Below are 24,167 nucleotides of genomic sequence, written 5' to 3' on the forward strand. Positions count from 1 at the left end.
TTAATCACTTTACCACCTACAACTCTGGTGATCAGATGAAGAGTGCAGTGATGGATCCATTGGACTTGATTTTATACTGCATTTATTGTGTATATATCTGATGCATATATCCACTAATTAATAGATTATTGATTATTGTTTGAAATTGAATCTCATAAATTCAGTTTTCTACTTGATCATAGGTTTACTAATGATTTTGGACAAGACCAGTGTAGCCTGACTTTTGAAGGGCATGTATTCAAGCATATTTGGTATGCAGATAACATAGGAGTATCTTAACAGTTCTGTAGCTTGAGTGAAAACCAGTAGGAGAGTGGCACCTAATCCATGCAGAGACTTTGCAGAGACTTCGAGAATATCACAGTGGAATTTATCTGCATTTTAGAATCCTAAATGTCTGTGAAAATTTATGTGCTTAATAAGACACTGTGACTACTATTCTCCACTGATTATATATAGAGGCAAGCCTGGCAGCCTTGAGTAGTTCTGATATTTTGCTTTCAGAATGATTAAATGAGGCACCAGTTGTAGGCTGAATGCATTTTAGCTATCCATCTGTACAATCATGGCAATGGTGCTGCCTGATCTCTGAAAGATAGGGACATTAAAGTACATGAGATGCCATAGATAATGATTGCCTTGGGGAGCAGGGTAACACAGAAGGTGAGAATCAGCTGAAGAGGTGTACTTGTGTGCCTGGAAGGTCTTAAATGTGTGTAAGAATTACTGACCACTGAGTGAAAAGGAAATTCCTTATAAGAAGGACTTAGGGAGACCTCCCAAACCTGGAATAGTTAGGTGGAGACACAGCAGGAAGCTCAGGCAAATTGCCTAGTAATGTGGGCTTATCCAGCATGCATCAAAGTACATTAAACAGCAGTGTAGAGGCCCTCACCCAGGAAAGAAGTGAGCTTATCATCAAGCAGCTTAATAGTCCTCTGAAGATTCCATTAATAACAATAAATCATTGCCAAAGCAGAATTAGACTGAGTGATTTACAGCTCCTTTACACCAGAAAATGAGCCTCCACTTGAATTTTAAAGCTCTTTGATATGTGAGTACTTGGATCATACCATTAGCTGATTTTTCTCAACTTTACTCAGCCACCCTACCTAAAACAGTGTTTGGAAATATTTCTTCTCGAAGGAGTAATTACATCTGAAAGGGCAAAAAGTTCCTGAATTTTTAGTGCAATCTGAAAATTTCTTGGTGCAACCTCTGTACTGGAAATGATTATAGCACTCCATTTTACTACGCATTTTCATTTGCTTTTAGAAGACAGCTTATTTAAGAAGTCATTTTCTGGTACACAAACTTCAAAATGAAATTGTTTTAGTTTGCTTGATGATAAAATAATTGGTTTATGTTCTTTTCTAGAATATGGCATCAATCAATTAGAAATAATCCATGAATGCAAAGATTTGCAATTTTACTCTCACAACATCAATGGACCTAAAACCTTTATTTATTTATTGTAATTTTTTTTATATTAATGGAATCCCTAGCAATTTATTTGCTTTTTCATTTATTAATTCTAGTGATATTTGGAATTAATCTAATGAAAAATAATGAAAATTTGAAAAATAATTAGAAATCAGAATACATCATTTTCCTACCAACCTGTTCAATCAGCTACTTATTTCATTACTCATATTTGTGTGGAACGAAAGAAAAGGTCAATTCTACAAACTCTTAATTAATTTCATTGTATTGCAGCACTTAAGAAAACTGCATGAAATTTTCAGGAAATCACTGCTGGAACAAATAGACCAAATCTTTGTGCATTAATCTAACATAAATTAATACCATATATTTGTTCTAAAGAGGGGAAAAGAAGATGTATTGGTATTTTGCTGATTATTATTCTATTATTTTTAGTTTAAGCTGGACATAGTTATATTTAGGAAGTCTTCAAGTATATTTTCAGTCAGGCTAAATCTTAATATGTTTGCCTTTCTTCTGTTTCAGCAAGAATACCAGGACATCAGACACACTTAACAAGCAGCAGCAAACACTGAGGATGCACATAGACATTCCCAGAGCACAGCTTCTGATTGAGGAGAGGGACACAATGGAGACCATTGGTAAACTCTTGCTGGACTTATTTTCACTGATTAATGTAACTGGCACTTTAGGTAGATATACTTTACATCACACATTTCCCCTCTCTGCACACATCAAGAAGGAAAAGCTGCAGAGGAATTTGACACATTTGAAAAATGAACAGTTTTTTCTCCTCTTTGAAATATCTTCTTTAAGTAGTCTCAGTGCTATATTTAAAATTATTCAGGACATTAGGAAATTGAAACTAGTGGGAAGAACAGTCTGAAGAAAATGGAGAGTGGCAGTTTAATTATTTTCACTTTGATTTCTCTTTTGGCTTTGACTAGATAGCACAATCATTGGCATTACTTATAAGCAAAATGAAATTCGGAAACAACAACATTGGCATTCAAAGATTTCAAACTACCATCTCCTAAAACTTGCATATTGTATCCATCTTTTTGTATCAAATTATATGATCAATATTTTGATTTGTTTTCAACTATTGTTTGTATCTATGCATAATTCAAGAATGTTTCAATTGTAAGAAAACAATATTTCTGCTGCAGCTGGCATATAGTTGAAGTCTCACGTAAACAGATTTATTTCCTTTTTTCAAGTAGTCAAAACACAACATGTTCCTGATCTCATGACTTTATGGGTACACACTGGCAAGACCCTCCAGAATGACTGATCTTACTGAACTTCCAACTTTTGGGGGTCTATGCAGAAAAAGAAAACTGGTGGTTGAGAATATAACAGTATCCCAGGGACTATGTAGCTGGAGAAGCCTTTGCAAACGGGGAGCAGCATCTCTCCATTTCCTGCTCATACTCGTATTAGGGTAGGGGCAAACTTCTTTGGTCCTATATCCTGTCATACCTGAGGTAGTCCAGCATGGTGGCCAGTTAAGTGTGGAGTGGATTTGAAAAAGAGGATACCTATGCTCAACCTAAGAAACTCTTTTTTTATTATTATTATTTTAATTTTAATTTAAGCTTACCGAAGTTTGGTGCTTTGATGCAGTGTTTTGTGCCAGACTTCATCCTGAAGACAGTTTTTACTTTTGATTTACAGTTGCCAAGCATTAGGTGGCTTTAGTAGAAATGCCACTAGTGCCTTGACTATAGCAGTGCGATTTGTGCTTTGGAAATAGCCAACTCTGCTCAAAGTACTCAGAATAAGCAGTCACTTTGGCAGGCTTTGATATAGTTTACTGCCAAAAGGCTTTATTTCCAACCTGAACAAGAGCTCATCTTCTGCCAGACAGGATAATTTGATTTCATAATGTTCATTCTATTTATGACCTTCTTTGGGTAAAAAATGCTAGATATGTTTTTGCGCAGAATTGTTCACATCAATAGTGTCTTGTCAATTAAAAAAAAAACCTCAACAGCAAAAACAAAAAACAAACAAAAAAAACCCACTACACAGGAATGCTTAGAAGTGCATCAACCTGTGCTCAACTGTAAATGTGTGGAAGCCCTATTGCTGCTAGTGCGTCTAGAAATGCATTATAAGACAATATAGCATAGCATAGCAGTAACATTTTGTGGATTTTATTGCTGCTACAAATGGATAAAAAATGCAAAAGAAAATATGATAGCATACATATAGTTGTTCTGTAAGCACAGATTCAGTGGGAAATTTATCACTGTTAAGACTTCCATAATCAAGAGGATCAAATTTCTCTTTGAAGCAAACAGTATACAATTCGGTGGTCACAACTGAAAGAAAAAGTAAGTGCAGTATAGCACTGACTTTCTGCAGGCAGCATGATCTGTGATGATGAACTTCCTGCATAGAGAGGCAATAGGCAGCCAAACCATACAGCAGTGAAGGTTGGTGCTCAGTCATTTTTTCCAGTCCTTTCAAAGATCTAGCTTCATCTCACACCCTTCCTTTCAGCTGTCAGGAAAGCCCACAGTCAGCTGGACTGACTACATTGTGAGAAAATCATATGACTTGCACAAAGCTCCCCAGAGCTTTTTTTTTTTTTTTCTTCACATTTATGTTAGTGAGATTTGTTGCAGGCTCTTCAGTGCAGAGATAGATTGTAGAACTAAGTCTTCAGCTTCCAAAAGAGCGAAACACTGGACTTAGGGATGCTCAACTGCCTTACAATAGTATTTCCATTGTCTTCAGTGGGGTACTAAGTTGCTTAACTGTAGGAAAATCGCTAAGACAAGTCTTAAGTTATTGTCACGCATCTGCAATATTCCCTCTGAAGAAAAAGCTGACTAATAGAGGGTTAGTTAGCAACATTAACTGAAGACCTCCTTTTGAAAGACAAGAGTGATTACACTGAGGACTAATTATGCTAATGAAAATAAATGAACTGAATACAGGCCTTCCGAGAAGCAGTTGAGGAAGCTAGGATTGTTCCATCTGGAGGAGAGGAAGTTCAGGGGTGACCTTATTGCTCACTTCAACTACATGAAGGGAAGATGTGGTGAGGTGGGAGTTGGCCTCTTCTCCCATGTAAAAAGCAATAGGACTAGAGGGAATGGCGTCAAGTTGCACCAGAGGAGATTCAGGTTAGATGTTAGGAAATATTTCTTCTCCAAGAGAATGGTGAGGCAGTGGCACAGGCTGCCCAAGGAGATGGTGGAATCACAGTCCCTGGAGGTGTTCAGAAAACATGTAGATGTTACTTTGAGGATCTTGGTTTAGTGGGAAACATTGGTGATCAGTGGATGGTTAGACTGGATGACCTTAGAAGTATTTTCCAACCTTGATGATTTTATGGTACTATGAATATATTGATGAAGGAATCAGCTGAGCTTTCAAAAAATGAAGGGGGAGAGGGCAGCATTTAAAAGATGGTAAAGAAGAAATGAAGGCCAAAAATATTTATAGAGAATTGAACCTTATTGTAACTTACTGAACTGTCTTGGTTGCACAACTCCAAGATTAAATAAAAAAAGGAAAAATATACTTATTCTTTAGGTTTTTTGTGAACTGTGAAATTTCACCTAGATGCTGCCAAACTGCTGTGTATACTTCAAAGTCATCTTCAGCTCTGAACAGAGGTGAAAATAAGTTTGGGAACTTACACTGAAGCTGTTACGTGAACAAAAATGAAATCCATTTTTCAGTGTCTGATGGGTACTTCTGCTTGCAGATGACAGATCCACCGTTCTACTAACTGATGCTGACTTTGGAGAGACGTCTAAGCAGAAGTCACTGACTGTCACCCACACTGTACATTACCAGTCTGTGTCACAAGCTACAGGACCACTGGTGGATGTCTCTGATGCCCGGCCAGGAACAAGTAAGCATATAAGAGAATATGTTATCTGGGCAGTAGAAAGTGGTAAGAAAATGAATGTGGTGCTCCTGTATCCTCATGGGGATTTCTCTGAAAGCATAGAGTAATCTATTTAGGTCAGGAGAGAACGTTTCTTGTACAATTGAATTTCGTGATTTAATGTGGTAAAAATTGTGCATGTATCTGAAATGTAGGTGTAATTTGAAATAGTTCATACTTGGCATTAATAAACCAAGTGCATGGTAGATTTTAATTTCTAGAATGGATTGAGTAAATTAACTTAATGGCTTTTAATGTGTAATATTTTTTTTAGTGAACAATCTATATTGTATTTCAAAATAAGTCCAACTTTCTTACCTCTCCATCAGGGAGGGAATGAATTTCTCATTATTTCTTTTCTGGAAAAGTCATGTTTCCAGTTTTAGTTATTATGGCACTTTATTTTTTCCCAGATATCTTCATGCTGAGTTATTCTTATAGTGATTAAAAGCTGTAATAAATTAATACACTTCTGCAGTCACTCCTTAATTTCTTTTGTGAATGTATTCCATATCTATGCAAATGGAAAAGAAATTGACCAGATTGATGGAATATATATATAAACTATGAACATTACAGCAATACAGTTCACTAGCAGCATGCAATCTCTGAATTTCTTGGGTTGTTTTCATCCCCTGTCAGTTCTGGAATTTGTTTACTTGGTGAGTTTGGTGAACATAAATACTGAACGTTCATTTGTGTATCACTTAAAATGAAGATTATTTGGGAAATCTTCATTTAATTTTCATTACCACCCCAGTCTTTATAAATGATAGCTGTTGTAGTCTTGACCTTGCTGATATTCTAGCTCAGTTAGTTATAAGTTATGGTTCATTATTTCTTGAGAATTAAATTAGTACCATCATGTGGAATTCCTTTTTTGTCTATGGAGAGTTGTGACATTTGCATAAGGAGACTTAAGATAGTCTTATTATTCTTCTGGGTCCAGTGTCCTCATTTGGTTCATGTGCACCGTGGCAAACCTACCCAGTACGAGCAAAAAAAAATCATCCGGATTTCTATCATGTGGATAGAATAAATTTGGATGAGCAGCTGAATTGCAGTCCATTCTTTTCAAACACTGCCTAAGGAGAGAGGTACTGCCTCAAAATTGCCTGCCTGTCCCATGGCTCAGCAGCCTATAGCACTAGCTTCTTCTGTTCCTCACCTCTTTATGTGCAGTTATGTGCTTCAGTCCACTGGAGCCAGGGAAAAATTTCCCTCAAATTGAACCAGGGCTTAACTCATAAGTAGGAGTGTGTTCAGCTTAGCTGTGGAAAGAGAAATTCATCAACACTTTTGTTATTCGGTAAAGACCTGATTGCAGCAGTGTGCAGAGCTGGGTTGAACAATTTTATGTAGTGTTCTCTGGACTTAAGACACTGATATAGCTTTGAGAGGAACTACTACAAGATATGTAAAGCTGCTTATGCAGGACACGTGGCTCAGGTTGTGAATGTGCCTGTCCAAGCACACTCAAACCCAGCGGTTGACAAATTTTCCCTTACAGCTATTTTCAAGTTGTCATGTAGATCTTTTATATTTTCAGGCCTTTTTATTTCATGGACCTTTTTGTTGCTCACCTCAGCATTCTGTACTTTTGTTTCATCATGTGGCAGCAGTGGTATCTTAACAGCTGGGGCACCAGATGTGTTCTGTTTTCCATCACACAGGCAGCTGAGCTTGCTGAGTCCTGGCTACAAAGTTCCTTCTGCAGGCACGCTGCTCAGCACATGCTCAGCAGGACCAGCCCTGATCTTCTGTGTGCCAGCAGCAAGCTCTCCCACACTCCTCCAGATTGTGGGTGAAGGCCTAGTGGGTCAGAGCATCAGAGAATGGCTGGGGTTGGAAGGGACTTCTGGCACAAACCCAGCTCCAGCAGGGACACCCAGAGCAGGGTGCTGTGGATCATGTGCAGGCAGCTTCTGAAGATCTTCAAGCAGGAAATTCCAGTTTTCTGGTTAGATAGTTCATGTGCTTGGGCAGCCTCACAGCACAGAAGTGCTTCCTAATGGTCAGACTCTTTTGCTCTAATTTGTTCTCATTGACTATTGTCTTGACATGGAACACTACTGGAAAGAACCTGATTTTTTTTTTCTCTATTTCTCTGATAAGATACTGATGAGAACCCTCCCCACGGTGCCTTCTCTGCCCCAAACTAAGCAGACCCATGATTATACCCTGTGCTTTCCCATCATCACTGTCCTGCCCTTTATGACTTCCTTCAGAGTAGGTACATCTGCTCGATGCTGGCCACACAGCAGCCACATGCCGACTTTCCACAGCTACTACTACTGATGTTTCATTCTGACAGCCTACACTGGGCATGTTGTGCCAAGTGTGCTTTTGGATGCTATCCATGTGAAATTGTTATGTGCTGCAGAACGAGCAGGATCAATTATCAGTGGTGCTAAGTTCATATTTTTCCACTGCTGTTGGAGGGAAGATGTGAAATGTGAGACAGAACACACCATAAGTGGTCTGTTTCTTCTTTAGAAATTCTTACTGGGAATCCTTAGGCAGAAGAAATGCTCAGAGTCATTATCTGGGAATTATTGGTTTTATTTTTTTTAAATTGCTTCTGCTGAAGTCTGTTACCTTAAAGACTGACAACTCCACTATTTGAATGTCAAAGAACATTTGCATAGATTTGAATTTTTCATTTCTAATACCCTTTCTGTCTATTGTTAGTAATATCATTTTGAAAGCTGTGAAGAGAATTTTTTTCAGAGCTGATTTAATCACTTTCTTTTTGCCTAATAACAGTTTTTCTATTCTACTTGCTTTCTTAGGTACGAGCCTCACTTTTGCAGAAGAATTGTTTGTTAACAAAGTCATAGAGGTCGATTTTGGTAGATAATTCATTTTCACTCTGTTATATAGTGACTCTATATTTTATCTTGGGCAGTAATATATATATACATATATATATATTCCTGAGCTTACATAACTAGATTTTTCTTAAAGTAATACATTCTACTTTTTTTTTTTTTTAAGCAGTCAAATCTTTATAAGCCTGTCATTACTTGGAGGGCTGTAACATAGGCTATGTCTTAAGTCCTGGCTGCTTGCAAAAAAAAATATCTGGGATCTGTAGCTGACCAGTACCGTAATAATAAAAGTATTAGTGAAATGACTGGAAGAGGAAACTATACCACCACATTTATGAGCACATATTGTTACCAACAGAGCAGTTGCCTGGTGCAGGAGGCTTCTGAGGACACATCTGTGCTAATTTACCTGAGAATTCACTTGAGATGTGGTGTGAAAGCCCTGACCAGATCTATTTGCCGTGTGCTTTTCCACTTCTTAGTGGTTTTGGTGACTGAGAACTACTTGTGTTACAGTAATGATCATGTCAATCAGAGTCTGGTAGGTTTCTCCTTTTTTAAAATGTATGCTTTCATTAGAAAGAGAGTTTTAAAATAAATAAATGTATAAATAAAGCACCAGCTCCTTGGTGATGAGCAATTTTTCAAATTGATTGGGTTAATGAATTAATTTATTTTCTACAAGAAATGTTACATATCCTTTAAAAACCAACATGAGTGGCCAGTCCTTTCTGAGAGGGATTGTTTCCTTGTCTATTCAAGAGCTAATAGCAAGGACCTTTTCTGTTATCTATCACAGATCCTACCACAAGGAGGAGTGCCAAAACCGGACCCACAGCCCGCAACCGCTATGCTAGTCAGTGGACCCTCAACAGACCTCACCCCACCATATCAGCTCATACCCTCACCACAGACTGGAGGCTGCCCACCCCCAGGCCAGCAGGATCTGTGGACAAGGAAAGCGATAGCTATAGTGTCAGCCCCTCACAGGACACAGGTATGGAGCTATCTGCCATAACGTTCTTGGTCTATTATGTATTTCTTTGGGTGCATAGGTGCTATTTTTTATTGCTTGCTAGGGTGTTTTTTTCAGTAGGCTGTTGGTAACAGTTGCCACAAATGCATGTAGTTCTAGTGGAAACAAATACTGTTGTCTTAGTTTCTCATGCCTCATGCAGCCTGGAGTTCTTTGAAAGTGTTGGTAGTAATTTTCCTTGTAGCTAAAGCTCTGTATTTCCTGTATCTGAAGGAAAAAGTAGAATTTGCTCCATTAAATGGCATTGACCAGGAAGGGACAGTATTAGCAACCAAGAATACAACTTGGTCAGAGGTCAGGATGTTTTAAAACTTGAGCTACACCAAGGTGCATTCTTTTTATGTTTGTTTTTTGTTTTGTTTTGTTTTTGTTATTTTTCCCCAGCCATGTGATATGCTTGAAGGGTAGTGTAAGCTGAAAATACAAGGAGAGGGGAACATCTGCAATTTGAGTCCAAACCAAAATCCTTACATAACACTAAATATTGTAGCATCTAGCACTGCGTTTCCTGAGAAACAACGTAGTCTTTGTTCCTCTAGATGAAGTGGGGAGAAACTGAATACACATTCTGCCTGTCTTCATTTCTTCTTGATGTATTGACATTATAAATGGAATTGTAACGGAAAAAAATAAAGCTTTCTCTTTCTGCCCTACTCTGAACCAGTGACATAAATTACAGGGCAAATAAATGAATAAATGATCATGGAGAATAATAGTTAGGAAGCAAATTTAATAAAGTTTTCATTTGAAGAAAAGGCAAAATATTTTTTCAAATGAAGACCTGACAGAAATGAATCAATCTAGGCATATTCTGGCCTCCTCAGAAGGAACTGTTTATCTCCTCTCCTGATTTGGGAGGAAAAATGTGGGTCGTGTAAGAGAACTGTGTGTTAGAGAGAGAGAGCAGTAGATGCAAACTGGCCTTTCACAATAAAAACCAATATTACTAATTTTATTTGTTCTATGAGAACAGGTATCTGATTTTTCTTCCGTCTAGTAGGTTGAAATTCTCATCCCTTCAGAATTCATTCTCTTAAACTTGCAGACCAGTATGTTGTCTTCATAGAGTAATGCTACTCAACAGATATCTCCAGCCAGCTAACTTCTAATTGATTTCTTCAGGATCATGAGTCTTTAAGGACTCGTTCTAATAGTGATATATAATGATAATATAAATAATAATAATATAAAAAGCAGGTGTTATCTCAGTAACACTTTAGACATTCCACATTTCGGGGTGCGCGCCTTTTGTCTCCCAAGGTTATTTTCCAGTGAATGTGGCCAAGGGCAGGGAATTCAGTTTGCTGTCTAGTTTAGTCGACAAACTACATGCAATTTTGTAAACAGGCTTCATAGCCTATGTTTTAGTATCGCTACTCTCCTACTCCTTGTCTGTCCTTGAATACATGGTGATTTATGTAATTGATCTTGAGCTCTAGATCATGTTCAAGAAAGGATTCCTTGTGGCAAAATGTAGCTGTAATATGCCTCTTCTCTCTGGGGAAAGAACAGAATGAGGGTAACATGAGTACTTTAGTTGTTTAAAATTTCCAAGTAAACCCAAGTAAACCACATAATATACGTAGCCAACTTATGCTTTCAATAATCAATTGAACTAATGTACGTCTTTGATCACTTTTCCAATACTGTGTTCATATTTCTGAATCCAGTTGATGTCATTGATATTTGGCAGAGTTTAGCATTTCACGTCAAAATGATTCCAGCTTTACAAAGTAGTAGTTTTTAAGCTTAGTAGAAATGTCTTGTAGCAATTCATATCTGTAACTGATTTCAGATGTTCTAATTAGAGGCCGTTAGAAATTTTCTGGTGAAACTAAAGTTCATGTTCACCCTGGGCTTGGATGAATTTTCATCAAATCTAAAGTAGATATAAAGTAAATGTTCAAGCAGGTGATCCAAGAATAGCTGCCCCAGAGTATGGAATATGAGAGTCTGTGAGTCCTAAACTTCATGGATGAAACTGGGAGTGCTGCATGTAAACATGAGCATCCTCTTTACAGACACTGCTTCAGATCACTGGAAACTAGCAGCCTTCCAGGAGTTTCCAGTTGAGAAATTTGAAAAGACATTGTTTTGGTCTGATTGACAAATCAAATGTGAAAAACAGAATGATGTTTCTGGGCATGGGAGTGGGAAGTGCATTAAAAAAGAGAGGCTTTGCTGAACTTCTGGACGGCTCAAAATCTTAAGCAAGCTACAGCATATTGTTGAAACACTTGTCATTTTAAGTAATGCATGGTCCTGTTTGCAAGTAGCAGCACTGTTCCTTTTGTGCAGTGAGAACTGGTGCAAGGACTCTAGCATAAATAAAAAGATGAAGATCTGCAATAACAACACAGTTGCCTCTAGCTGCAATAGGATTCTCATTTCTATGAATTAGCTATTACATTAAGCCTGTTTATTGAACATCACCAATAATGTCTGGAACTGTACAGATCTTGTAAGAAAGCATGACCTCTGCCCAAAAAGTTTTTGGAAGTTCTCTTGTAGCCTGTGGAAATAGAAGTATGACAGCTGCAATGGACCAGTGATTTGACTCCTTAACTAAGCAGAAACCAGTGCTATGTTTCCAGAATGCTTCTTAATATATCATAGCCATTCACATCTTCAGTGACAGTGTTTGCTTAAGTTGATGTTCTTAGAAATTATCAGCAAAAAGAACAGCCTCTAGGTCACAATAGCCCGTGTGTCAAATGTGAAGTCCCCATTAACTTCAGCAGCACTGAAAAAAGTACATGAATCACTGCAGGTTGATAGCTGCTGTAAAATATTCCTTTCTTATGACCATTTTTTCTGTATGAAAAGAGTTAGTATTTCACCTGGCATCTAAACTGGACATCAGAGTCACTGTCTTTATACTGACCTTTTTCCTCAGGGGTTTTTAAAAAAAATTATAGTCATGAAACAGATGTAAAAAGACTTTCTTTTCTCACTCAGATGTCACCCCTCAGAAGTATCTCAGATTCATTAAAAGGATAATGTTAAGAGAGTGCTCCTGTTTTTGCTAAATCTGTTCTGTGAGTTTCCAACATTTTTAAGGCATTTAACTTTTAGAGAAATTATTTTTGTGTATATAAAAAAACCTTTCTGTGCATTAAAGGTTATTTCTTCGAAACTACCAAGTTGGTACTAAACCACATAATGCTGCTAGCAGAATAAGACTTCACTTTAGATTATCTGTAGTTATCAAGCTGCTGACAAAAAATTGTGCTGACACTTACAGTGAAGTGGACTAACTCAGATCACCTTGATCAAATCAAAGGTTCTGCATCTTATTAAGAAACACTGTCGTGTTCTTCTCTTTTATTTGGAAAAGGATTGTGCAGATGTTTTCTTTCTCTCATTATTCATGTTTCTGGTGTTTAGATCGAGCAAGAAGCAGCATGGTCTCCACAGAAAGTGCCTCCTCAACATATGAAGAGCTAGCAAGAGCATATGAGCATGCAAAAATGGAAGAGCAGCTGAGACATGCCAAGTTCACCATTACAGAATGCTTCATATCAGACACATCATCGGAGCAGCTCACGGCAGGGACTAATGACTACACAGACAGTCTGACCTCAAGCACGCCGTCAGAGTCGGGGATTTGCAGGTTTACCGCATCCCCTCCCAAACCTCAGGATGGAGGGCGAGTGATGAACATGGCAGTTCCAAAGGCACATCGGCCAGGTGAGATGTTAGTGGTAATGTTTCAGTCCTTGAGGTGTGCATTTCATTCCATGCCTAGGGGGGTTAACAGGACAGGTATATCACAAGAAAGAAAGAAGGCTCACAATATATCCTGTAAGTATTTAGAGATAATTTCTTTTTATCCCAGTTTTAATGTTTGAGTAAATATATTCTCTCATATGGAGTAAAAGAAGCTTAGAAATTTAGGAAAAGAAAGGCACAATCTAGGACATTAAATTCACTCCCCTACAGCTGCAGCTATCGGGCAAATAAACCCTTCTAGGCAAAGAAATACCATATGCCCATCTCCAACTCAAGCCAGACACTAATAAAATATGTCTTACAGCAATAATTTCTCTGTGAGAGCAAAATCTGCAATCACAACACTTCATGAAGACAGATTGTAGAATATGCACTATCTCTCCTTCCTTGCAGCTTGTCGAGGACGTAATATCCTTTTGGTAATGCTATTGAGCTTTTATGCTCTCTTTGACATTTCCAAATATCAAATTAGGATTATGAAAATGGGGAAAAATAAAAACAAACAAACAAAAATGATGCAATAGCTCAAGGGATATGGAATCTTCTACCTTCAGACAAATTTAAACTGCACTCCAGCTTCTTACTGACTGAGGGTACCTTAGAGACATCTATGTACTGGGCTCAATCATGTTTCCAGTTCAAAAAGAAAGCTACTTCTAGTGATAATCTAGTGCACAATAGCACAGGTAGATTTTTTGTGATACTCTGAGATCAAGTATGTTATTAAAACTCAGAAAGTGTGTAAGCCTTTGTTAGAGAATACATTATGTGACCTTGAGAAGAAGAGCTACAATGGGTAAAACCACAATTATTTTTATGCACTGACAGAAAACATTTTGTATTTTATTTTATTTTATTTTATTTTATTTTATTTTATTTATTATTGCATATTTATTTGCCACTGGGGGTGGAGCTACTTATATACACAGAAAGTCAGCAGTAGTGCTGATACATGTGAAAAGGATTAGTGAGTGGATTGTGACCTTTTGCTTAATATACACTTTAATTGAAAGTAGTTGTTCTGGCAACAGAGGAAAGGAAGACAACCAGTGGCACCAGGAAGGTCATTCAAAAGCAGGACCTGATGTTGGAAAAAGAGCATTAAGGATTTTGAAAGAGAAGGCTAAAAGTAGAACATGGGAAGAATAAAACTAAGCAGAAGGTAGGAAGTTATAATAGACAAGTCAGGAAATTACTGTATCATACAGATAGTTAAGAAGGAAAATAAGTAGGAAATAATACAGTGAGAGAAATGGCTGATTTCTCCATAGTCACAGAGCAGAACTGGGAGCTGTAAAAATAGATAAAGATGATAGAAATAATTTTCATTTCTCTCTGTTAAAAAAAGATAAATATTTGTACTTGCTTTGCTGAAGGGAAGCATCTACATTCACAAAACTGCAATTCTTCCCTTCAAGTTAGTCAGCAAACATTTTTATAATTATTTAACAAATTATTTACTTTCTTCTTTTCATGTTCCATATACATTATTCACATAGTTTAGCATTTGGAAACATTCTAGTATATTCACATAAAGAAGCTGTTCTTAAGCGTAAATGTTCTTCAAATGTTCTTAAGGGTACAGAACTAAAATTCAGTTCCTGGACTTGAGCTAAAAGCTTCTGGGGTTGAAACATAATCATAGGCCCTCCAATGAACTACGGACGTACAGCAATCGTATTAAACTCAGTTGAAATGGTTTGAATCATATCTGTTTTTTCTGTTTGGTTTTATGCTTTACTTTGCAGTAAGAAAATATGTTGTGAATATGAAAAACTGAATAATTAGTTGCAACATCTTGAAAATAAATTGAATGTTCCAGTGGAACTACTTAAATATTGGCCCATAAATAGAAGCTATTGAGGGATACTTTATGAAGAACTTAAAACAAAACATGTAGTTAAGAGAATTTTTAGTATTAATACAGACCAATATGTTTAGTGTTCAAAACTAGTCAGGAAGAACTTATGAAGCACCTTTATTCTTGCACTCATTGTTTCAGAAATTCTGCATAAGTTCTTAATAATTCAATTATAATTAAACAAAGAAACCTGTATGTTTGCAAATGGTTTTCATTTAGAAATTGAATCAAAATATTTGTCTTTGCTCACTCCTTCACCTTGAATTAGATTTGATGGCTCATCAAATGTCTAGTTGAGCATAATAATTGATGATTTTTGGAACTATAATTATGAATTACAACTGTCTTTTCAGAACTTCTACACATTACACATTACTCTATTTCTGCAATTAGTAATGCGTAATATTTGTCTGTCTCATGTTATAGCTCACTTTAAGTCTTCTGGTGGACCCTTTGCCTTCCAGTTGGCAGGTACTGCAGATACACACTAAGGTTAGCAGTCTGAACTGCTTCTGACTTCTGTATTTCTGCTCCTCTTTCCTGACATTTAATTTACAGAAACAAGAATTTGTTTCATGAAGTCAGCTCAGACATGGGAGCTAAAAATACCATGATTATGCCTTGAAAATGTAATCATACTTTTATAAAGAAAAATGATTTTGCCTGATGTTATGGTAACTGGCAAGAATGGAAATGATTTTGTTATACTGAATCGAAGACATGTACCAGGACTTCAGAAATATATGAATATTTGGCATGGTTATTCTTCTAAAATGCAGACAGCCAAACATATTGTGCTGTAGTCCATGTCCCTGTTTATCAGCAGAACTTATTGCACCACAAAATCAAGAAATGATTGAATTTGGAAGGGATCTCTGGAGGTCATCTTGTCCAAGCCACTTGCCTAGAACCACATCCAGGTGGCTTCTGAAAGTCTCCAAGGAGAAGATTCCACAACCTCTGGGCAGCTTGTACCAGTGCTCTATTACCTGAACAGTAAAGACATGCTTCCTAGTGTTTAGTTGGTCCTCAAGAAATTGGCACTCTTTGCAATGATCTCAACAATATGCTATATTAGATCCTTCTAGATAAAGATTGAGGCACATTGTCATATTAATATTCAGAGGTTTCAACAACTCTTCTCCTAAGTTTACCTAGGAGGTTGACAAATGAGTCAGTCCTTCGTCCTCCAAAGTTGTCATTCAAATATTACATTCAGAAACTGGGTGGGACAGAAATTAGAAAGAAATATACACTGTTCCTACCTCCTACTGTGCCAAAGCCTGCAATGTAAAAAGGTGGAAGGTAATTGTAGAGGTTGAAAAAGTTTTCTAATATTGCTTTTCCTTTCTGTTCCAGAAATATTAACCACAAATTGAGTTATCAGAAGTTATTATTAACTGCAATAAACATGGCAGTAGTAGAGTTTATTAAAAGTAGATTTCTTTTATAACTTTAAGTTTTGGTAATAGCCTCAGACAAGAAGCCTTTTTTTTTCTCCTCCTTTTACTATTAAATTACTGGACTTCTACTAACTGGACAACCTTTTGATATTTCAAATTGGTGTCCCCAAGGGTCGGTATTGGGGCCCGTCTTGTTTAATATCTTCACTGATGACCTAGATGAGGGGATTGAGTGTACCCTCAGTAAGTTTGCAGATGACACCAAGTTGGGAGGATGTGTCAAACTGCCTGAGGGTAGGGAGGCCCTTCAGAGGGATCTGGATAGGCTGAACAGCTGTGCTGAGGTCAATGGGATGAGGTTCAATAAGGCCAAGTGCCGGGTCCTGCACTTTGGCCACAATAACCCCATGCAATGCTATAGGCTTGGGGCAGAATGGCTTGAAGAATGTAGAGAGGAAAAGGACCTGGGGGTGTTGGTTGATGCTCGGCTCAACATGAGCCGGCAGTGTGCCCAGGTGGCCAAGAAGGCCAACAGCATCCTGGCCTGTATTAGAAATAGTGTAGTCAGCAGGAGCAGGGAGGTGATCATCCCCCTGTACTCAGCTCTGGTACGGCCGCACCTCGAGTACTGTGTTCAGTTTTGGGCCCCTCACTACAAGAAGGACATTGAGGCCCTGGAGCGTGTTCAGAGAAGGGCAACAAAACTGGTGAGGGGTCTGGAGCACAAGTCTTATGAGGAGCGGCTGAGGGAGCTGGGATTGTTTAGTCTGGAGAAAAGGAGGCTCAGAGGAGACCTTATTGCACTCTACCACTTCCTGAAGTTGTGGTGAGGAGGGGGTGGGCCTCTTCTCCCTGATAAATAATGACAGGACGAGAGGGAATGGCCACAAGTTGCACCGGGGAAGATTTAGATTAGATTAGAGGAAAAAATTTTCTCTGAAAGAGTGGTCAGGCACTGGAATGGCCTGCCTAGGGAGGTGGTTGAGGCACCATCCCTAGTGCTGTTCAAGAAGCGTTTAGATGGGGTGCTGAGGGATTTGATTTAGTAGTTCAGTGGGTAGGGATGGTGATAGGAGGATGGTTGGACTAGATGACCTTGTAGGTCCTTTCCAACCTAATGTACCTATGAACCTATAAACCTATTTCTCTGTTTTCCCAGTTCTGCATATATATCTCTGTGGACAGATCACTTGTTTACGTCCTCTGGTAATGGAATTCATTCTTAGAAGGAACAATTGCTGACCAGTGCTTGAACAGGAAATATTTAGGAAATTTTATCAAGTCTCTTGACGAAAGTTGTCTACCTATTGTCACAAAATAAACAGAAGCTCATTTAGACAATCTCTCTTCCCTCCTGATTGGACATCCTATTTATTTATGAACCAAACAACATCTCAGTTGTGCATTTAGAGAAGAGATTTTATTCACTGGGTAGACCAGGAGATTTTAAAATCCATTTAAAGGACACCAAGAGTAAACTCTCAAACCTTCCTCTACAAATGGCTGAAGAGATTCAGTTGAGAAAGACTCCATGGGGGTGTGGAAAAAATGCAGGTGCAGATAGGCAAACAGAAAAAAAAAATTAAAACTGATTCCACAGACATGAGATGGCAAGAAAACTACTACTCCATGGGGAAGCTGAGTGCTTTCCTGGGTCCCTAGAACTGCACAGAGCAGGAACACAAATTTGCGAAGTCCTCACTCGAAGGGAAGCATTTTCTTCTTGCAGTCTGCATTTCTTCAGTTGAGCATCTTAATCTAGCAGCGTGAGTATAGCCCTAAGCCTGCTGCACATTTACTAGAAAAGACACGAACAGTGAAGTTCTTTCAGTATTTAAGATTATTTTAGATACCTTAATTAATGTTTTTGGCCCAATTATCAAATTTCTTGCTGCTTTGGCTAATGCTGCAGTTTAATGGCAACACATTAGCTTAGAGAGAATCCTTAAGCTTCAGAATAAAAATACTTTATTGATTAATTGTTTAAAGGCATCTCTTAAATAGAGGCTGGACTTCATCCACATTGTATAAATGCAGTTTTAAACAAATGAGAGCAAGGTAAACTTTATGGTCAAGACACAAATCTTCTTTTCTAGTACTCAATCGCTACAGCTAAAATAAGCTGCTTAGAGCAGGAAGAAAAATATGAAGTATGCAACAATAGAAAGAAAGCACAGTGTATTTCCAATAGAAGCTTTGTAATCCAAGATAAGAAGATGTGAACTCTTTTCCACTGATCTATGAGTTGAAGGGTGAAGGATTAGTCTCCCTCTTCCACATGATGAAGACAAGCATAACACAGAGAATCTATTTAGAGACTTGCTCTCTATTGAAAAGTTGCTGACAGCACTCTATAAGCCACAGCAGTAACAATCCAATACAAATTTGGCCACTGGGGATTCAGTAACGGTTGGAACTCCTGACTTCAGGCCTCCAGCTTACCTTTTGCCTTCTTTCACCATGCATGTTATGTTGTTCTGGATTGACTGGAAATATCACCGTACAGTTCCGTAGTTTACAGATCCCAAACTGAATTTCTTGAAGATATGAGGGAATATACATTTGACATTTTTGTGCAGGAATATAGGAAAATTATAGCATGTGAGTTGTCTTCTTTTTTAGTTCCACCCTTACACTTTCCGGTTGCAAATGCAATAGAATATATATATATTTGTATATATGCATATGCACACACCATATATAGTTTGTATATAGAATGAAGAAATTATCAGTATGGCTCTACAGTGAGAGACTAAGGTCCAGTTCTGAGGAACTGACGTAAGAAGACAAATCAAAATAGTCAAGTGGCAAAGCAGCAAGATAGGCAGAGATGTTGTTAAGTGAGAAAATTAATTCCATGCTTACATTTATAATTGTAGAAAATAGAATCATAGAAAATTAGGGATAGAAAAAATCTCTAAAATCATCTAGTCCAACAATCAGCCTACCACCAATATTGCTCACTAACCATGTCTCACAGTACTGTAACTACTTTTTCCTTAAAAGCCTCCAGGGATGGTGACTCCACCACCTCCCTGGACAGGCTGTTCTATTGCCTAACCACTCTTTCAGAGAAGAATTGTTTCCTAACATCCAACCTGAACCTCTGCTGGCACAACTTGAGAAAATTGCCTCTTGTCTTATTGCTGTTACCTGGGAAAAGTGGCCAACCCACACCTTTCCATAGCCTCCTTTCAGGTGGTTGTAGAGAGCAATGAGGTCTCCCCTAAGCCTCCTCTCTCCAAACCAAACAATTCCAGTTCCCTCAGCTCGTCTCTGTAAGACCTGTGCTCTGGACCCCACGCAGCTTCATTGCACTTCACTGAACACATGAAGTGCAATCAAGGGCCTCAATGTCTTTCTTGAAGTGAGGGGCCCAAAACTCAACACAGCACTCAAAATGTGTCTCACCAGAGCTGAGTACAGAGGGGTGATCACCTCCCTGCTCCTCTGGCTGCACTATTTTTCGTACAAGCCAGGATGCCATTGGCCTTCTTGGCCACCTGAGCACACTGCGGGCTCATATTCAGCCGAGTATCGATCAATGCCTCCAGATCCTTTTTCTCTGTGAAGTTTTCTAGCCACTCTGCCCCAAGCCTGTAGGGCTGAATGAGATTTTAACTTACATGTTAACTTTTATGTATGCTTACTAACACATATGTGATATGTTCTAAAATTACTCCCCTAGATGAGCAATTAATGTTATCATCTTACTAGATTATTTTGTAACTGGAACACCTTTTTATTTCCTGTAGGAAAACTAGGAATGTGTCACAAAAAGAAGACAGACTGTGCTGTTTGCTCCTTATTGAAATGGCACTTTGAGGATGAAACTGAATTGCTTTTATCCTCTCTCAGCTTTTATTTTTTGCAGAACATCAGGAGCTTTTTCTCCTTCTGCTGTGAAAAGCTGAATGTTCTGTGGAGATGAAACCTATTTAATTCTACATTTAATTTGACATGAATACATACTAGAAATCACTGCACTGCATTATTCTTCCCATGGATTTGCAGATGAAGGTTTGCACTACAAGTTTTTTAACCTTGCTAGTACAATAAAAAAGAAACCTAAACAGGATCAGATAAAAAGTTAAAGTGCTGTGAGATCAAAAAGGAAAACTGTACTGGTGTGAATCATGACTTTAAATAGGGCAGCTGTTCAGTTACCAAGTTTCTGTGCAATTCTAATGTAAAAATTCCATTTTAGGTAGCACACAAGATGTCTGAAAGCTAAACTCAATCCAGTGACAATAGAAGTAATTCGGCTTATTTTTTCAACGCTCATCTATGAATCAGTGATACTCTTGTTAGGAAGATTTCTTTTTATTCTTAAAGGAAAGAAACAACTGGTATTGGGTCCTCAGGAAACTTACTAGGAGTGTCTGACTGTACAGTTCTCTTTTCCTACTACTTTGCAATAGATTCGTTATTTTAATTTGAAAATTAACAATGCCTGTAGAAAAATATAGTATCCCAAACTGTGCTAGTTTGTGATACTACTAGTTGGACTCTTTTTTTCTGCTTTCTTCTCAGTTGAAAGCAGCTTACTGAGAGAAAGCCCTTTTCCAGATTGCCATCTTTTTATTAGCGACAAGATCTTTCTTATTAAAAATGAATCTTTATTTTATTATTATTTCTATTTAGTTCTTTTAAAGCTGGTTATTTTCTTTGTCATCTTTTTCTGTCCTCAGCTGCAAGTAACAAAGTAGGCTACTCGTTTTCTGTACATTTGGAGGCATTGGATTCAACTCCAGCTAGTGAAGAACATTATGCCTAAAGCAAGGATTACATTTGTCATTATATTTTCATACTTGAGTGTTCTTACAGTCATAACTGCAACATTAAATTTCTAGGGCTAACAGGAAATTTACAAAATTGAACAACAGATGCTGTGTCCTCTTCAATTAAAATAATAGATTTTTAAAGCAATTTTAAGAGTTTGCATCTCAAACCTCACTTTATTAAAAAAAAAAACACAGGAAAAAAACACATGCACAAATAAAACCCACTATAACTGGATGTGGCTTGCTCATACCATTTTAGTTTTGAGAATGTCAAAGTGATGAAACTTGATAGTGTTAAGATAGGCAGTGTGTGCCTCAGTCAGCCCAAGGAGCAATTGTTCCCATACAGACAAGTGCTGCTCCAGCCATACTTTAAGGTCTTCACAGTCATTTACAGCTGTTACTGCTTAAATGACTTCACCTGTGCCACAGAATGTTATTGTAGTTTTAGATTTAAAAGAAATTATGGCTTATGACAATGTAAATCAAGTGTTACTTGTAACAAAGAATGTGCTTGCATTATTTATTTGAAGTAATTAGAGAACTGATGTAACTAGAGTAATACGTATTTTGATGATATATTCTTAATCAAACTGCAGGGATAATCTTGGTCATCAATGTAAAAGCTTATTTCACGTTTGTCTTTAAAGCATAGATATACATACACATGGGCATATTTCAGTATTGTCCACCTTTTTGTGCCAGCAACCTTAACTTAAAAGTGTGAGCTGGGCTTCTTATCCCAGTGGATAAATTTAAAACAAAATGCATTGATGTGCCTTGTCAGCAACACTTCTGGTGATTCACACTGATGGACCCAAGTAGACAAAGCTACAGCAATCCATCCATTAGTAGATGCGTGGACAGTCTTCAAAAGAGCAGCAGGGCAGGGCTAACACTGGTTTCCTTGCTGCGGCCTGAACCCCCCATAACTGTTAGTGAAGCCTTATACCTGCCCGTCACCTCAGCAAAGTCAGGTTTAGCTGAGAACTGATGGGCGCAGTGCAAAGCACGTTGAGGTCAACAGAGTGGCTCCCACTGGCTCCAGTGAACTGTAAGCATGGTTCAAATTTCTCAACCCACCATCCTCTGTGGTGGGTGAATCTGCACTCCCAAGATATCCCAGGAATAAATCTGTGATGAAAGCCCCTTTCCACGGAGCCACAATTGATTTAACCCTCAGCTGAAGCGATGCATAATTAAATGGTTTCCATTCACTGCACCCAGGGTCAGCAAACTAGTCTTGAAACTGCAGTGTTGCTAACTCCAGGCACCTGAGCACAGGCTGCAGCACAGCTCTCTGAGCTCAGCCAGCAGGCAGGAGAGCGTTGGCTCAGAACATCCTTAAAAATGCATGAAGCAGCTTGCGTGACAAGGCAAAGATGGGAGCAGCGAGATGTGCTTTTCTATCACCGTTTCATTATTTATTGACAATTTGTCTAACTTTCTGCTTTGGAGTATGTATTGATACATATGGTAAGGTCCATTTTACAATTTTTTTTCAAAGTACAGATGTTGCATTAAGTTGAAAAAGAAAGGACCCATTTCTGTAGGAGCACTGGCCTTCTGAGACTGAACATCCACAGGAGTACTCCATAGGTCTAAATCAGTCTGGCCCCTGGAGTTAATCAGTTCTTCCTGTTACATCCCCAGCGCAGCAGTAGGGAAGCCCTTGACAATAACACAGTTTGCCATAAACACTGAAGTTATTTCTGAAAGGTACAAAACCTACTGATGGGTTTTTTAAAAGTGCAGTATGTAAGACCAAAGTTTTGCTTATGTGAGTACCAAGCAAAAAACGTAGTGCTTCAGTTTCCGTTCCATTAGACACTGCAAGACAAGGCAACAATATCATAATCTGATCTCCTGTCACCCCGCTAGACAGATGCACAGTGTGTTATGCTGCCATATTATAGATGTATGATCTCAGTTTAACTGTAGCAGCCATACTTCTGCTCTAAGACACATTGATTTAGGACTTTTTCTTGGAAGTAGAAGGCTTAAATCTAAAGAACAAAATGAATCATCCATAAAAAAATGATCCACGTTAGGTGGAATTCTCATTTTCAGTCACTTAAACCTAATCTCCAGTAAATATAAATCAATTTACAGACTTGCTGAAATCAATATTGCTACTCTGATTTATACTGGCAGAAAATTTGGCTCCTGAGCTGCAGTTTTATTGATACTCTGATGTTTCTTAGGAGGTAACTCCAATTACTGTAGTCAACAACATTTGGAATGCTGTTTTTCTGGAGGAAGAAAAGTGAAACTTGCCATATGTAAAATACAACCTCAAAGATGTGATAGGGAATTCTGATTTCTCAATCTAGAAATGGGATGCTTAGTGTTTTTCTGAAGAACTGTGCCTGTGTCCTGTGTGATTACAAACATGATTTTATTTCGTCTGCCAAAATACTGTGAGGAGCACAACGCGGGATGACTCTCAAATGCATGGAGTGCAGAGTTGTCCTGTTTGCCTGTGTGGACAAAGGAACCCAGCAGGCTGCAGGTTAGCAACTAAAATGCATCAAGACACTTTTCTGGCCTTGTCCAACAAGGACAAGTCATTATGCATTCAGTCAGTATAAAAGCTGGACCCAAATATTCCATCATTTTCTTGTGCAGCTGAGCAGGGATTGAAGACAAAACAAGTTAAGGGTGTGTGCGCCTGCTCTGATAGCAGCTTCTCCACTAACCAGCTGTGCCTGCCTCCTCCTTCCTTCATTTCCCTTCTCCTACCTGACTTCACTAAAGCTGTGATTTAAGGGAGTGCTGGGAATTTCGGCCTTTTACTCTGGAACACTTTAGGCTGCAGAGTTACTGTGGGATCTCCTGAACTTGCCAATGGTGCACTCCTGTGCACTGAGGAGGAGCTGAGGTGGCCTTTCGTTTGAGCAGGCAGTAGGGTGGGTGAATGTCACCTGTTTCCAATACTGATCAATGCAGGCTCCAGAGAGTGGAGCTCTATAGTTTAAAGCATCTTTCTGACATTTTTTAGCTTGTTTGTTTCATTTTGCTGTTACTTTCCCAATAAAATGATTATTAATTAAAGAGCATTGGAAGGTGGTTCCATACCCTGAGTAGTGTGTGCAGGTTTGGGTGCCACAGTACAAAAAGGTTATAAAGCTGTTAGAGGGCGTCCAGAGGAGGACTGCAAAGATGGA

General features: G+C 38.3%; 1 protein-coding gene across 1 annotated transcript in view; it reads left to right on the top strand.

The window, feature by feature from the left end:
* Positions 1-24,167, top strand: part of DSCAM (DS cell adhesion molecule) — a 435,055-nt gene that overhangs the window by 405,421 nt on the left and 5,467 nt on the right. Inside the window, exons 29-32 of the mRNA XM_065741676.1 lie at positions 1,969-2,084; positions 5,168-5,317; positions 8,984-9,181; positions 12,608-12,910. Of these exons, the coding sequence (XP_065597748.1) occupies positions 1,969-2,084; positions 5,168-5,317; positions 8,984-9,181; positions 12,608-12,910 (767 nt within the window). The remainder of the gene's footprint in view (positions 1-1,968; positions 2,085-5,167; positions 5,318-8,983; positions 9,182-12,607; positions 12,911-24,167) is intronic.

The sequence above is a fragment of the Cyrtonyx montezumae genome, unplaced genomic scaffold (assembly GCF_038088225.1).
Source record: "Cyrtonyx montezumae isolate F1298 unplaced genomic scaffold, pur_monq_1.0 scaffold_3, whole genome shotgun sequence".
NCBI classification, from domain to species: Eukaryota; Metazoa; Chordata; class Aves; order Galliformes; family Odontophoridae; genus Cyrtonyx; species Cyrtonyx montezumae.